The sequence below is a fragment of the Condylura cristata genome, unplaced genomic scaffold, assembly GCF_000260355.1.
Source record: "Condylura cristata isolate star-nosed mole 26May11 unplaced genomic scaffold, ConCri1.0 scaffold00032, whole genome shotgun sequence".
Lineage (NCBI taxonomy): Eukaryota > Metazoa > Chordata > Mammalia > Eulipotyphla > Talpidae > Condylura > Condylura cristata.
Genome location: NW_004567133.1, coordinates 12,999,799 through 13,016,437, shown reverse-complemented (window position 1 = coordinate 13,016,437; position 16,639 = coordinate 12,999,799). Strand labels below are relative to the sequence as shown.

Below are 16,639 nucleotides of genomic sequence, written 5' to 3'. Positions count from 1 at the left end.
GCAGACACACTCATCCCTCAGGGCACCAGAGGGAGGAGACCTGAGCCCCCCGGGGAGCAGCACACCCCCCTAAAACCTGCAGACACACTCATCCCTCAGGGCACCAGAGGGATGGAGACCTGAGCCGCCCAGGGTAGCAGCACAGCCTGCCAGACCACCCCAGCTGCCTCGCCCCAGGACACTGCCTGCTGGTCCCTCCTCCCCTCGGCCTTCGGTGTTACTGAGGAAAACATTTAGCTTAAAAGCTACTCTTTGAAGAGTCTCTCATAATGAGTCAGAAGCAGACATTACTAGACGTGGGATGTGGTTAAGAGGAACGTAAGAGAAGTGCTGACACCCGCACACAAATATGTGCTGCCCACTGCGTGTCACAGATTCCAAAGCATTCTACCCACTCTCATTCTGACTGTTCACAGCAGGGAGGTCAAGCAGACGTTTTAATAATCACGTACCATTCATCAAGCACTACTGGTGGACTGCCCGGCCCACTGCTGGGAACTGAATATCCATGATCTGATTTCACAGAGTAACCACCACCATCTCCATCTCTCAGATGAGGAATAGGGGTTTAGAGAGCTTAGATAAGCTGTCCAAAGACTCAAGGCTGACAAGTGGCAAAGCCTGTCAGTCCCGTGTCAGCGACGTCAAAGCTGACAGGTCTGCTCTGTCCACCGCACAGCTGCAGTGTCACCTGCGTGTGACCCGCTAGGGGCTGAAGTGCAGCGCCCAGCAGAGAAGTGTCTAAGACTCAGCCAGGAGTGAGCTCTAGTTCGGTGTTTTCCCAGCCACGCTGAAGCTTCACTCCAGGCTTAGTCACAGGGTCCCTGTCCTCCATTTGAAGTTACCTTTGGCACCTAATAATTCAGCCCCTTTGGATGTTATCTAAATAGTCTTTCTAAGGATTGTGGGGAAATGTCTAACAGAAACAAATCTAAGCAAATACATAAGAAGCAACATCATTCACCCACTGCATCCAACATTATTCCTGTGCTATGTACCCCTAAAGTACACTGTACATTGAAATCCACTACTACATGATAAAAGTTCAAAGCAATGCCAAGCTTTATATACATAATCTCATATCACTAATAACCTGAAGAACTGTATATCCTCACCCCCAACTTACAGAGATAAGCAGAGATTAAATAATTTGCCTAATCTGTCATATAATATAAGTAATGCAGACAGTACTTAAGAGTTTAAGCTTTCAGTCCCTATAATACAATCTGTATTCCTACAGTGGCCTGATAATTTTTTTTTTAAAGATTTATTTATTTATTCATACAGAACTGGGGTACAGGCCAGAGATGCGGAGGGTGAGAGGCTTCACCAGAGACAGAGCGGGGAGCAGAACAGGCAGATCGACGAAGTACACTGCTGAGGGGAGCAGCGGGCGGGTCAGGAGAGGTCTGCCGCGCCATGCGGCCACCTCCCGGGCAGGCGGGGATCGAACTCATGCGGAAGTGGCTTTAGTTTCTCAGTGCAGTGCTTTAACCCGCTAAACCACCAGGGAGGGCCCGATAATTTTTTTTTAAAGTATAATAAAGCCCTCCCTGGTGGCCCAATGGGTTAAAGTGCAGCAATGTGAGAGGACTGCAGCCTCTGCAGATGAGTTCCACCCCAGCAGGAGGCGACCCACATGGCACAGCAGACTTCTCCTCACCCTCCCACTGTTCCCCTCAACTGTGTATTTCAGTCATTCTGCCTGTTCTGCTCCCCACTCTGTCTCTAGTGGGTCCTCTCATCCCCCGCTCCCCTGGCCTGTACCCCAGTTCTCTATGTATAGATGAATAAATCTTTTAAAAACAATAAAAAAGTATAATAATCTGAATGTGTGTATTTGCAGGTGCTTTTATATTCAATTACTTATACAGTTCCATTATCAAAATCATATGGCTTTAGTATGTGATATTTTGTTAAATAAAAGGAAAAAGTAATTTAGTTACAGCATTCAAAATTTTACATTTCTCAATATTAAGGACCAGGATACTTGAAATTTATTAGTATCCTAAGTAGCTTACAAAACATATTTTCTTCAATATTTCATCCTTAGAAAATGTTTTATATGGTTAATAACAAAATTATATAGGATCCAATGAGAGATGTGGCTACTATTTAAATTTAATCCTACTTAAAAGCAAATAAAATATCTCTCAAGGAATTTATCAACAAGTATCTTATACAAGTTTAATGGAAGAAATAAATCATACAAATTTACACACAGAAAAAGTACAGAGATGAAGAGGTCACTGTAGGTCTCAATACTTGGTTCCCTGCCCCCTTGCCACCAATCTTCCTCAATGCTACTTGAAATTATCAAAGTAAATTTGCAACTTATTTTTTTAAAAAACACAATGAGAAAAAGACAGAAAGGAGGCAAATGAAAAAACATACTATGTAGTATAGCTAATGAATTAATCAATTTGTCTTAAGCTTGTATCTCATGTGATCCTTACTAATCATTTATTTCTGAGAAAAGCCTCCAAAGAACCCCAGCAACAATGCTTATAGATCAGCTGACTGATCCCACTGATGGGGGAGGTGGAGGAAGAGTCTCACTTAAGTTAATACACAAAACATAAGTCCAACCACTTACCAATTTGTACTTGTTCAGGCTGGCTGAGGGAGACAAATGCTGATGTGTCATCAATCCAGGATATCTGAATGTTACCTATAACATCAAATTAAAAGTGGAGTGAATGCCTGGTCATCTAGATAGCTACCAGATTTCAACATATTTCAGTATATGTATTAACAGAAAGATGAGGTCCTGGTTTATCACCTGAGCAAAATCTCAGCACTATTGAGAGCTAAAATCTACTAGTTAAAATCTAACTGTTAAAATCTAGCAGTTATTTAGCTTCAAGAGAAGAGAAAAACCAGGAGGAAAGAACTAGTAAAAATTTGTTTTAAAAACAAAAGAAAGATCTTTTCTGGATCAAATCCTAGGGTGTTTCATCATTCAACCCCCATCTCAGGCCAAGGTTAGAGACTTTTCCTTTCAAGATCACTCACAAAAATCAGAGATCACAACTATTCCTTTTGAAGACACAAACTTCAAAAACTATGAGTAGAAACATAAAACGAATCAACATAGCAAAAATATGAACAAGGGGGCACTTCCTGGTGGCAGGAATCAAAGTCTCAGCACTATCAAGCTCTTGTCAGCCACTGCAGTACATGTTTGGTCCCCCACCAGGGATGTGGCCCACATGGCACAGCAGACCTCTCCTGTCTCCCCGCTGCCAGTCCATCTGCCTGTTCTGCTCCGCATCTGTCTCTGGCGAATCCTTTCACACATCCCCCCACCTCTGGCCTGGACCCCAGTTCTTGCATGCATGCATAAATAAAATAAATCTTTTTTTTTTTTAAAGAACATGAAAAATCCAATGTTGATATAAAGAAAACAAGTGGGAGAATGGAGGACAAAGAAAAGGAGGCAGCAGGAGAGACACTCGGACAGAGCTGAGACAAAGGGAAGAAAGAGGGCAAAGGCAGGCCAGTGCGACAAGACAACAGTCACATCGAGACAAGCAGCCAGTCCGGGCTAAGTGCTGGTGGTGGCTGGAGATGCGGAGGGCGGCGAGCAGCAGCAGCAGGGCAGGCTAGGAAAATGGAGATGCAAAGAAGGGAAGCGGAGATCGAATCATTTGCTACTGCGCTTCCTGAGAAAGTACAGGGGACTGGACCTTTTTTAATGGGTAAAAAAGCACCAGAATTTAGCAATGAAAGGTATTTTAATTCCTACTAAAATTTTTCAAAGGCTAAAATCCTTGAAAGTTGCCATCTTCCACCGTCAAAGAAAAAACCCTTACTTCTCGCTGTACAGTGAGGCCCCCGTGACGTTCTCAGGCACAGAAATCACAATCGTGGGGTCACCTCTCTCCCCAGAGTGCACACTGTGGATCAGGTAAGTAATAGCAACTAGCATGTATTGAGTAGCTACTATACAACACCCACTAACCTTCAGATTAGCTCACTTAACCCTTATGACACGCCTATGAAGTAGGTGGCATTAACGTTAATTGATGATTACTGTTATGATTATCATCTTCACCAAAGACACAAGCATAGAGAAGTGACTTGCCCTATGTCACACAGCTGAAAGCATTAACTTTATTTAGTCACAGCTTGACTACAAAGGGTGAGAACTTAACAACACAAAGATGGGGGGCAAACACATACAGAAAGCTTTCCAAGGAAAATTAGCCACTGCATTTCTTTGTCTGTATTTAAATTAAAATCCAAGACTACATTTCAGAAGACTTATAGACAACCAGCAAAAACTAGGATAACTTTTCAGAAATATGGTTCCACTTACCTTTCTAAAATTAAGTGTGTAAAGCTTTTTACTTACAAAAACTAACATGTGCTTATTTTAGAAAATATAGGAAAGCATAAAGAGGAAGAAAAAAATCCTACCTAAAACACTCCTTGGTCATAACATGATACCTCTTTGCAGTCTGATTTCTATATAAAGTTTCTTTAGTTATATAGAGATCTTACTTTGAATCTGCTTTTTACTCCAAATGCTAAAATAAAAATACCCTACCAACTCTTAAAGAATTTCCATAATTGTAATGGCTACATACCAGTCTGCTGAGATAGATAAACATTCATTACAGTCTGCCTGAGCAGTTAGGTTTTTGCTACCTCTGCTAGCTTAATTCAAGAGTTTTTTAAGAAAACAACTTAAATACTTCATCTATTAAAATGAGGAGGCAACGTGGAAGACGTAGGGTCAGAACAGTCTTTACAAACGCTCATCAGAAAATGTCTCAGTGGAACTGTATTGCCTGACTCAACGGGAAGGAAACAAAGCAGCCCCACCTGGCACACACCCCATGCCTGGTCCTCTGAGACACCTTTGTCTGCTTTCACTATTCGATGTCAAGTGGTAACCACCTGCCCTTAGCAAACAAACATTCTCTGAATTTACGCTGGAAGTAATTTCTCCTCGACTTATTTTCCATGGTCAGCCATGGGCAGTCATAGTAAGTATACCTTAGTGTCCATGAAATAGTACTCCATTGTGGAACTCCAAAGTTCCTCAGACCACATTAGCACAAAGAGAGGAGCATACTAAGCCCCCCCAAATTCCACAGGCAAGATTAAAACCTTTATATTAATATATGCTTAAACTGAGGCCATCCATGTATCTCTAAACCAGGTGTAGCAAAATTCTAAAAAGCTGAAAGTGTGTGCTTGTGATTTACTTACCAAAGGCACTGAAAAGCTTGTAAAGGTCACTGGTTTTCCATTCTTTGGGGAATGTCACATGAAGAACATGGTCACGTTTAGGTTGTACTATAAGACACATTTTTAGGAGAGGTTGATAGCTGAAAAATGAACACTACACCAATGGTCCTTTGGTAAAACGAAGCCCAAGTCACCTTGGGGAAATCACTCTGAATGCTTCATGGATACCAAACAGGGGTTACTAATCGTGAGATTGGCAGAACTCTGCCATCTTAGCCTACACCTCTAATGTATCAAATTTTTGATACTTCATAAAACCCACAACTCCCTTGTGGCCTAAAAGTTAAATCTCAGCATTGTCACTGCTATGTCCTGAGTTCAATCCCGGCCAGGGAGCTGACCCACATGGCACAGCAGACCTCCCCTGTTTCCTCGCTGCTCCCCTCAGCAGTGTGTCAGTGGACCCACCTGTTCTGCTCCCCACTCTATCTCTAGTGAATCCTCTCATCCTCTACAGCTCTGGCCTACACCCAACAAACAATTTTAATTAATTAATTAAAATAAAAATACAGGACCCACAACTTGAACACTAGCCATGCTATGCAGAAAGATCTTTTCTCAAGAAGTTCCTAGGCAAATTATTTTTTTTAAAAAAGGGTTGTTCTGTTCAAGTTGTTTTACTAAACTTTAGCTTTCTCCTTTTAATCTAATTGCCCACGTGTTTAGTTTTTTGAAAAGATAATACACGGTTCATACTCCATGGGATAATTGTGTGTAGGCAGCATCTGTCCTGAGTCACAAACTTGTGTTCTCCTCCCAGACCCACCATGTAACTGTACAACTCCAAGCAAGAGCCCAACCACTCTGACATTCCTGGTTGTAAACTGGGATTGCAGAGAGTTAGTTAGCTTGCAGACTCGTGCAAGTGGCAACTGACTATGTTCGTCTGAGATGCAGCATGAAAGAGCAAGGCCTCAAACTATTATGCAAAAGATTATCATCATCAAGCAGGAGTCACTCATTCCTACATCCCTCTGGCTTATAAATAAACCAAGGCAAGGAAAGAGCAACAGGAAAGAGGAGTGGGTGATGTGAATAAATTATCCTTCTGAGGTTTCCAATGAGAAAAATAAATCATCCTGCACAGCTTAAATATATACATACTCAAATATCTAGAGAATAAAGTGACTGACGTAGCCTGTGCATCTTAAAGTCTACTGTAAGTCTTATAAGACACTATGAGTGTAGAGGTGAGTGAAAATTAAAAAAAGAGAGAGAGAAGATATTGTTTTTAAAAATTCAACTCATGCATCAACTGGAAAATTTAAGTATAGAGATGAGTTAATCAAAGCCTGAGGGTACCATTAACTTAAGCACAGTATTACTATCAACCACAAAATCACTGCCCATTTTTAAGTGAATAAAGTTCTTTCTTCAGTAATAGTTTTCTTGTTATCCCTTCCAAAACACACATTTAAATGTGCAGAGGCAATGAGAAAATAAAAATTCACTTACAGTCTGGGCCTTCCAAGTTTAGATAGGGGATATCCATGACTCTCATAAGAAATAACCTACAAAGAGAAAAGAAAAAAAAACAAGCAATGGGTTATTTTCTTTTTAAAAAACTGATACCGGCATCTATTAAATTTCTTTGTAGATGCTTCTTGATTGTATTACTCCATTTCCAATAACATTTTATAAAGTTCTTAAAGTACTTCAAAGGTTTTTCTCTAGGGCTATATATTCATCGTAAGGAGGGAGCCAACTGGTCAAACTGGGTGTGCCCAATACCCACAGCAGGTCCTGGTCCTCTCAGGCTACTCAATAAGGGAAGGGGGTGAAATTTGCAACAAAGAGCTGCCCTGGTAGTCAAGAGAAAGTAAGAAAGTAAGTACTTCTGAGAGTCAAAGCTCTTTCTGGCTTATGAACACTGCCGCCAGGAGCTGAGAGCTGTCCCTCAGGCTGGTATTCTGTGAGCTGAGGAGGACAGTACAGTTTCTTTCCTTTGACTGAAATTCAAAATCATTTGGATGAATCTTCCTCATACTGGATGGACTGCAGAGTCTGAGGTAAAAAACTAAGTAAGCTCGCTGTGATCATACAGAGGCTGGCTCTCTGTTGTAAAGTGCCAATCACACAATCTCACATCCTTATTGTTATTTAAAACCTACTAAAAGCCCCATGCAAAACAATCCTTCGTAAAGAAAATTATCACACTGATAGAAACCACTGCAATCAGTTTAGGAACACCTTCCAAAAGGGATACAAAAGCATGTAGAAACGATTACTTGTAAATGCCGACTCTGTAATATTATTCAATTTTCTTTTTATTTGCGAAATTCTGGAAGGACTATCAAGCATTCCCGTGTTGGTGGGATGATTTTAATGAGTTTAAGATCGTGATGTGTTGTGCAGAGACCACATTATACAGCAAACTATAAGGACAGTTCAAGTGCCCAAGAAGCAATTAGTTTGGCTTCACTGACCTGCAATTAAGCCACATTATTACCAGGTGTTCAAAAGCCAACTAGGGCATGATCTAGTTTACAAATGAAACCATCAGCAAAAAAACACTGTTGTGTTGACGCCAGAACAAATAAAAGTCATAGTACTGGGTGGCTTGAGAGCTTGTTCCCTGGGCTACAATTCAATAAGCCAGATCCTATGGTGAAGAAATGAAGAAACCGAATTCATTTTCAGTTCACAAGTTCAGGCTCACGTGAACTATTCTGATCCGGCGGTTCCACTGAATTAAATAAACAGGATCTGCAATGTCAGAAAACAATAAGAACATAAAGCACATAGTAGGTTCTCAGTGGTGGAAGCTATGACGAATACTGGCAACCAGAAACTGAAAAGTTATTCTTGAACTAGAAGGGCTGAATATTTTTATGCTTCAGATAATTTTCAGTTATCCATTTAATAAATCTGGAGGTGGTGTCCAAGTTAAAAAAAAAAAGACTTCAATTTAAAAGTTTATGGAACATATCAGATACCACAAACATAATATTAAATTTTCACCCTAATTTCAAAGAAAAGTAAAAGCAGAATTGACAAGATGTTCATTGTTATACTGTCAAATCACCAATCACCAAAACCAGCCTTCATGATTTCAACAGAATATTAAACAATCAAAATAAGTCCCAAACTTCAAAACGTTGATAAGGTAGAATTTTAAGTTTTAAAAAGCACAAAATTTCATGATTTCAGCTTTGTAAAATATTTATTTCACTAAACCAACAATAATACCTCCCCCACCAATGTTTTGGGAAAATGAACTGTGGGTCTTTTGTTTTCTTTTTAACTCCTTTTTCTATAATTTCTTTAACATACACCAGAAGAGAGAGGCCAGCAGCAACCAAGAGGCCTTGCCGGTCAACTAGCGGCGGGTACAGGAAGCCGGAGGTGACCAGCCTGGCACCCCTGTGCGCCGTCGCCTATAGTGGGGAGTGGTGCGGACAGCAAAATCACAGGTGTGAGTCTGCACTTGCTTTATTTCTTCTTAAAACATTTTTTTTTTTAATTTCAAAAATGAGGGCACCTCAGCCCCTGCCTGATGGTGCAGCCGGTGGAGTGCATCACTGCAAAGTTGGTGGCGGCCACTTCAGTGCAATTTCAACCTCCAGCCCCGGAGCTGACCCACACGGCGCAGCAGACCTCTTCTGACGCGCCCGCGGCTCCCCTCAGCAGTGTACTTTCTCAGTCAGCCTATTCTGCTCCCCACTCTGTCTCTGGGGAATCCTCTCATCCCCCATACCTCTGACCTGTACCCCAGTTCTTATATGCATAAATAAATCTTTTTTAAAAATTAAATAAGTGAAAATCTATTCTCTGCTAAAACAGTCCAAGGTCTCTGTTCTTAACTAATTGACCCTGCCCGTCTTTTTGCTTACTCAATAATTTGAACAAAACTTGTTTCAAATGAGTTATTAAGAACACTTCTCATGTTTCCCCTCTGTCTCCTGCTCACCCTGGGCTTTCAGAGAGAACCGGGGAGAACAGGAAACCAGCTGAGTGTGCGGCTCGGCAGATGTGCCGGTAGACAGAGCTGGGCCTCGCAGTCCCCAGAGCCGCTACAACTGCAGCCAAGAGCGTGGTGGAGCTGAAGCAAAGCAGCATGGCCCCCAGCCCCTCGAGCTGGACTGTGACACCCCTCCTTGTGCAGTCAAGTGAGAACACCACACTGTACGCACCCAGCATGGGGACTGGCCGTCAAAGGGTCCACAGTGACTCCCCGGCGGGATCTGGAACAGCTGCACGCGCCGTTTTAACACAGGAGGAAATGCCAAGGCAAGCAGAGATGCTGATACACACAGGAGAAGACATCTCTGTGCGCTGGACTGAAGAGCAGTCGCTCCCCGAAGGCCTTTAATCTGCAGGCACCAGAGACACCCGACCACCACTTCGACTCCATGTTCTTTCTGTCTTAGTGAGGTGCGGGAGGACTGCAATTTGGCTGAGGCGCTTTCTGATGAAATCTTATTTTAGCACTTCTCTGAAGGATTGACATGAACTCTTTCAAGACTAAAATCAAAAATCCCATTTCATGCCGTGGCCAATTTTACCCCAGGATTCTATCCTAAGAAACTGTAACTCAATTCACACGCTAGAGGCCAGCAGGCAGACAAGACTCCTTCTGGCATCGTCTGCATCTAAAGCCCCACTGGTACGCGACTGGAGACGCTGTTTACCCCAGCTTTCCCACTTATCCAGAAAGATCCCAGAGCAGGATGGGTAACTTCAGCTCAGTCTCAACAGGCTCCACAGCGTGGCTGTGGATGACACTTTAGTCCCCAAAGTTGTCCGTCTCCACGACCTGACGCTGACCCACGTGGCAATCACCAGGAGCATCCCCCCTTGGGCAGTATGACCCCGTGACCAGGACTGGGTGACCGTGCTCCTCGTCATCAGAGAATCACATTCCAGAAACGAAACTTCCCAGGAGCACCTGAAACCTTATCAAACTGTGGTTCCCCTGACCAGCTACCACAGCAGCACCTGGAAACAAGTTAGCCCGGGCCCCAGGCCTGCCCACCCAGACACTCCAGACACTGAGTGAGCAGGAAAAGTAAGTTCAAGGGAGGTGCTTAATTGCTACTTGTGGTGATTCATTCATTGGGTGGGTAATAATGACGCATGCCAACCTCTCAAAAAAAAAGTTAGTCTTCATGATTTCTTCATGTGAAACAATTTGGCCTAGCAAAACTAGTGAAACAAATGCCAAAGACTACCTCAAAATCTAGGAAGCAGTAACTTAAGGTTTTCACCACTCCCTGAACCAGGAGAATCACTGTGGCAAGCAATAGGCTCTTGGGAGAAAACATATTTGGGCAAACGACTGCCAATAGCTATTGTTTTCATTTTTAAGAAGTTCAAAAAAAAAAAAAAAGACTTCTACTCCTCTCTTGCCAACTCCGTGGCAAAAATCCTACCTGTTCTGGGGCTGGGCACAAGTGAACACCTCCAGCATCCCCTCGGAATTCCAGCTGCGAAGGCCACACAGAGGCGTCCGACGCCCGAGAGTGACCGGGGCACGCACAGGACAGGCGCCTCCAGTCCTATCAAAACTCTCCAGCCTCGCTAGCAAGTTTCAGACGCAGAAGCTGGCAACCCAGAACATAAGACTGCTCGAAGAAGTACACTGAGATCAAGGGTTATGCTTTGATGACACAAGAGTTTGCCTTGGACCCTGGCTTATCTAAACCACTCCTGAGGTGTCTGGTGAATAAAAGAAGATTGCAAAACAATGCCAGTATTGACCTACTTTTGGCAGCCAGTGAGAGAAGACAGAAAAGGGCAAAATGTCCACAAATGCGCGAAGTCCTGCAGGTGACTCAGGAATGCGCTGCACCAGAGGCCCAAATCTCTAGGAACTGCACAGCTCACCTGAGTTCCTGAAAATGCTGCATCATCAAACCTATGCAACAAATCAACGATTCAATTCAGAAAGGATGGAAAATCTTTAATATTTAATTTTGTTCCCATAGCACAGACTTTCTGATGAGAAACTGACAGAGAGCTGCACTGGTGGCCACTTTAAAAAGCAATGACAAAGCACCATCATGGACACAGAGGGCAGTGGAGGCTCGGCCAGCGGGGGACCCAGGCGCAGAGGCAGGCTCCACGCGCACCCTGAGGCGCCACCTGACCGAGTGCGGGAAGCCATCCTCATGCTACCCTAGTTTTGCTGTCCTCTGAACGTCCCTTATTGTACCTCTTTAACTACAAGATTCTGTGACTAGTATAATCTTAATCAGTAAGTGAGACTGCATGATCTCAACCAACAGATGACAAAGACAGAAAACACACTAGTAGGAAATTCACTGACAAGTGTCTTTTCCTGTTTCGGCTTCTTTTTCTTCTCAGTGGGTACTTTGTGTCCCACAGACAACAGAAAACTTTTTCCTAACAAGACACTAGATTCCACTTACAGCCTCATTTGCAGCTCTGCTGCCGGGGAGGACAGTCCATGGCATGAGCAATTGGGAAGCAGGTTCCCCAGGTTCGGGGGCTTACCCGTGGCCACCATGGGGCAGGCAGAATTCGGTCCCAGAGCTCCTCACCACTGACCCTACACTGGTGGTCCCTCCTACTCCCACATTTGGTGTTCAACCTGAACGTGAGCTGCTCCCCAGGCCCGGCACCTGGCAGGGAATCGAGGCACAGCCAGGGTTTTAGTCTGGACTCACCCCCCACGACCCTACAGTTCCTCAGCAGAGCAAAAGCTGCAAATGTCTTGAGGATGATGATGGTGACAACGACTCCCCCCACCCTGAGGACTAAGTCAGTGCTTCCTGCAGGGGAGAGGAGTTGGGGTCACTGTCTGAGGACAAACAGACTGAATTTTCAAGGCAATGGGAACAAGAGAGCCAGGTCCAAAGGCCAACCTTCCTGTCGGCACAGCCACTTGGGCTCTGGGCTGCCGCGCACCCCAGCGCCACACACCGCGACCGCCCTCAGGAAACTGCCCACTCGGGCGTTAGGGGCTGGGCGGGACCTGGAAGTCCCGCTTATTTTTCTTAATGTCAGGTTTGTATACATCATGCAGCCTGAATGATCGGGAAGGACTTCTAATGTTAAGACATCTTAAAAAAGAAAAAAGGGGGCCCTCCCTGGTGGTGCAATGGGCTAGGACGCAGCACTGCAAGCTTGCCGTGGCCACTTCAGTGCGAGTTCGATCCCAGCCCTGGAGCTGACCCACATGGCGTGGCAGACCCCTCCTGACCGGCCCACTGCTCCCCTCAGCACTGTACTTTGTCAGTCAATCAGCCTGTTCTGATCCCCACTCTGTCTCTGGTGAGTCTTCTCACTGCCCCTGAGCCTTTGGCCTGTGCCCAAGTTCTGTATGAATGTATGTATGTATAAATAAATAAATAAATATGTTTTTAAAAAAGAAAAAAGTTTATTCTGGTCTCTTTTTCCAAGCAAACGGAAAACAGCTTAAGTTCCCAACTCTTCACCTCTCCTCCTGGAAACTCAGTATCTCATTCAATGAGTAAAAATGTGCATTTGTTACAGAAGCTTGCATTAAGCCTATATTCTTCCTAAAGAGCTTTCTCTCCAAAAAGGAGATTTCCAAGTAAAATGGCACTCCACTCATGCCACTGCAGACTGGGACACAGAAATGTTCAGGAGAATCTAATCTCAACACAATTCGAGTAGTGAATTAATGTGTCGCTCACCCCAGTCTCTAACTTGCAAAGGAAAACGGAAGCCTTCCCACTGCCAGCTCTCCTGTGCTTGCAAGTGGTCTTGGCACTTGCTTCAGGGCACAGCATTAAAGCACTCCCTGAGAGCCCTGTGTGCAGGGCTCATTGTGATACATATTTATGTGCTGTGAGAAACTAATTTTATCATCCAGGCTAGGAAGCATGCAGACACCTCTCACAAAATAAGCACATTTATTTGGCTCACGAAAGCTCTTGTGTAAAATCACAGGGCGCCCACTGGCTAGAAGGCAGTGACTGTGGTTTCCGTTATTTTAATTTTACTCAAGTGGAGGGCCTACAATTTGCAGTCTAGTTACTTAAGGTTTTGATAAATAGAGCATTACTGGGGCATTTGTCTTGCAGCCAGCTCATGTCCTTTCTTAAACAGAGCTGCAACACTACAAATGAAAGGAGAGAAAGAAAACCAGCCGCTCCTCTGAACAGTCTCCGTCAAATGAACCCTATCAAATTACCTCAAATAAAAATGTTAAACTAAGCACTATACAAAGGCAACATCTGCAGGGCCTGTAAAACAACAGATTGTAAAATGTCAGAGGAAACAGCCCTCCACACAACCCAACAGTCCAAGTCAGTATCTTTTAGATTCACTGCTCAGGCCAAACACTGGGAGAAAAAAAAAAAAAAAAAACCTTCCAAAGATATTAGCTTTGTCTCTCCAGAAAATGCACAACTAGCTGTAGAATTAACTCTCTAAAGACTGGGTGCTGCGGAAAAAGGCCCACTGGTGGAAGCCAGTCCTGGTGTACCCCTAACTTGCCCCCAGAGACAGCTTTAAAGTGGAAATGCCGCTATCTGCCTCTGAGGGCTGCTGTCAGCAGTTACAGCCACACAGGGGAATACTCTGAAGAGTAGTTGTTGAATGAGATATTTGGTCACTCGGCTAAATTTCTTAAAAGGGTTGTATGCTCCTGGACTACCTCACGAGCCCTCAAAGCCATCACGAGTGTCTGCGAGGAGAAAGGCAGGAGGCGGAACAAGCACACGCAGAGGCAGTGTGACTGTGCAGGCAAGGGCCACGCGATGCAGCCACAGGCCAGTGCCAGAAGTCTCTGGAAGCTAAGAAGCTGAGGAACAGATGCCTCCCCAGGGCCTCTGGAGGGGGCACAGAGCTACCTAAACCCCAACTTCACACTTGTGGCCTTCAGCACTGTGAGAGACTAAATTGCTGCTGTTTCAGGCTACCCGGCTGGTGGTGATTTCTGCAGCAGTCACAGGAAACTACTGTAATACCCTTGCTGGCAGAGGCCAGCTACTGAAATGTGGATCCAGGGGGTGACTGATTTTTTTACCTCAGCAAATTACTTGTTTATTGTAATGGTAAACAAATTACTGAGCCCGAGGGAAATGTACTTTCAAGTAACCAGAGCAAGTGCCAGGCTGCAGACGCCCTGCCCAGAGAGCCAACAGCTGCGAGTGCAAGCGCAGCCCTCGCAGATTTCCTTAAAAAGCAACCCCTTGAGGCCCTCTCTGGTGCAGGTTAAAGCACAGCACTGCAAGCTAGCCACAGCCAACTCAGTGCAAGTTTGATTCCCACCCTGGAGGTGACCCACATGGCCTCCAGACCTCTCCTGACCCGCCCGCTGCTCCCCTCAGCAGTGAGCTCCATCAATCTGCCTGCTCTGCTCCCCACTCTCTGGTGAATCCTCTCACTGGCCCTGCAACTCTGGCCTGTGCCCCAGACCTGTATGAATAAACAAAATTAAAAAAAAAAAAGCAAGGCCTCTTGAAGATAGAAGCAGGGTACCTGGGGGACCCTTGGCCATCGAGAATGCCATAAGGCAAGCAAGCCCCCCAGCCGGAAGCCATTGTTGTGGGAGCGCACTACCACCAGGGCCTCGAAGCCGGGCGAGGCTCGCGGAGGACCAACTAGCTGCTCACTCACCTGCCTGTTACCTTTATGAAAACCAAAGAACTGATGGCCTTCCAGGGTGATCAGACCCAGCCATACTTGGGGGATTCTTTCTGTCCAGACGTTTTGGGGAACCCAACATGAAATAATATGACTCAGAACAAAATAAAGGGCCTGGACTAGGGTATGGGAGGGTAAAACACTTCTGTGTACCGGGTGAAGATACATTCGGGGTGGGAGGGAGCAACTGGCTTTAGGCCTTGTGGAACGAGGAGGCTGTGGGAAGCACTTGTAACCCCCGTGCCACCTGATCCCGAATTTGCACAGTGTGGGAGAAAATGGCCTTTGCTTACATGAAAGGGTCTGCTTCCTAGGCTTTTTATGATCTAAGATATAACGTCCCCAACGTGCACACACCTAGCCCACTGGTAGAAGATGGGAGAGGACGTCACTCCTTCATTGAGCCCCCATTCATATGAAATCGAAGGATGACTACCGCCAAGCTCTTGGCAAAGCCAGCCAACTGGGCAGAAAGCCTCCTGGGCCACCACAGCTATGACTGCTTCCACCCGCCTGCCTAGGCGCCTCGGATCAGGCGTCACTGGGCCTTCTAGGAAAGGGGCAGCTGTGGCCAGCACAGCTGCTCTGGGGGCAGGCAGATGGCAGGAGCTGCCCACTTCCCTCTGCTGCCCACACACCACCCGCAGCAGTGGGCACAGCGCACATGACTGCAACCAACAGGCCGGCAGATTTTCTGCTTGATCCCGTTCCCAACCTTGCATCAAGACCTTGTCAAGGAACAGCCAAAGGCAGCTACAATGGCTTTCTTAGGACGACATCTAAGTCTATAAAAAGTACTGTACCGTCATCAAGCACTTCTGTCTCCTTCCCCCACTAACAGAGGCTCAGCTGAGGACACACAGTCACTGTGCTGCTCTACCACTGCCTCCCAATACCAGGAAAAACTCTACTCCCAGCATTTTCTTGGAAGTCCACTGTAGTGGAAGTCACATGAACAGTGACTCTCTGTACACCCCACCACATCTGGTGTGACACCAAACAGCTGTCACTGGGTCACAAGACCCCTCAGGGCTACCTGACAAAGTGGCTGTTGACCAGCTCCATGTCACAAATGTAGGCCCCTCCCCAGAACGGGTCCACCCAAGGCCACTCTCTCACCAAGGCCCCACTGCCTGGCCGTGAGGCTGTCCCCATCGAGGTGATTGCATAACTTCACAGCTCAAGGTTTTCATGCCCGAGAAGTTATCTCAACATTAAGACAGCAATCCAAACAGAAAAGGAAAATGCTCCAGGTGTGGCAAAATATCAAGATTTTTGAAAGATTAAAATCTCACTGAAGCAACGAGTTGCTCAGAAAGACACAGTTCACAAAAGGACAAATTTCAAGAGACTGAAAAGTGGAGCTGAGGTCACCAGGAGAGGAAGGGTGGCTGGAATGGGGAGCTACTTGCTTGATAGAGTTTTTGCTTGGGGAGAGGAAAAGGTGTGCAAGGAGAGACTGGTGATGACTGTCCAACGTTGTCACAGCAACTGATGCCACAGAACGGTGCCCTCAAAAACTGTTAAAGTGGCAAACTGCCTGCTATACATTTACATACACATATACTACCATAATACATAATTTTAAAAAGTTAATAATGCAATATACAAAACATTGAATTGTATGATATATAAATTTATATCTTAAAAAACAGCCTGAAATGGGTCACTTAGTAAATACTATTTCTCTGCTCTCTCATAAAAATTTATCGCTGAGGCCCTCCCTGGTGGCACAGCGGGTTAAAGCACCACACTGAGAATCTAAAAGCCACTTCCTCATGAGTTCGATTCCCGCCTGCCC

At 45.1% G+C, this 16,639-nt stretch overlaps 1 protein-coding gene across 1 annotated transcript in view; it reads right to left on the bottom strand.

Moving 5' to 3' along the window:
- Positions 1-16,639, bottom strand: part of PARN (poly(A)-specific ribonuclease) — a 117,296-nt gene that overhangs the window by 69,485 nt on the left and 31,172 nt on the right. Inside the window, exons 19-21 of the mRNA XM_004692114.2 lie at positions 6,715-6,770; positions 5,221-5,307; positions 2,597-2,671 (exon numbers count right to left, since the gene is read on the bottom strand). Of these exons, the coding sequence (XP_004692171.1) occupies positions 2,597-2,671; positions 5,221-5,307; positions 6,715-6,770 (218 nt within the window). The remainder of the gene's footprint in view (positions 1-2,596; positions 2,672-5,220; positions 5,308-6,714; positions 6,771-16,639) is intronic.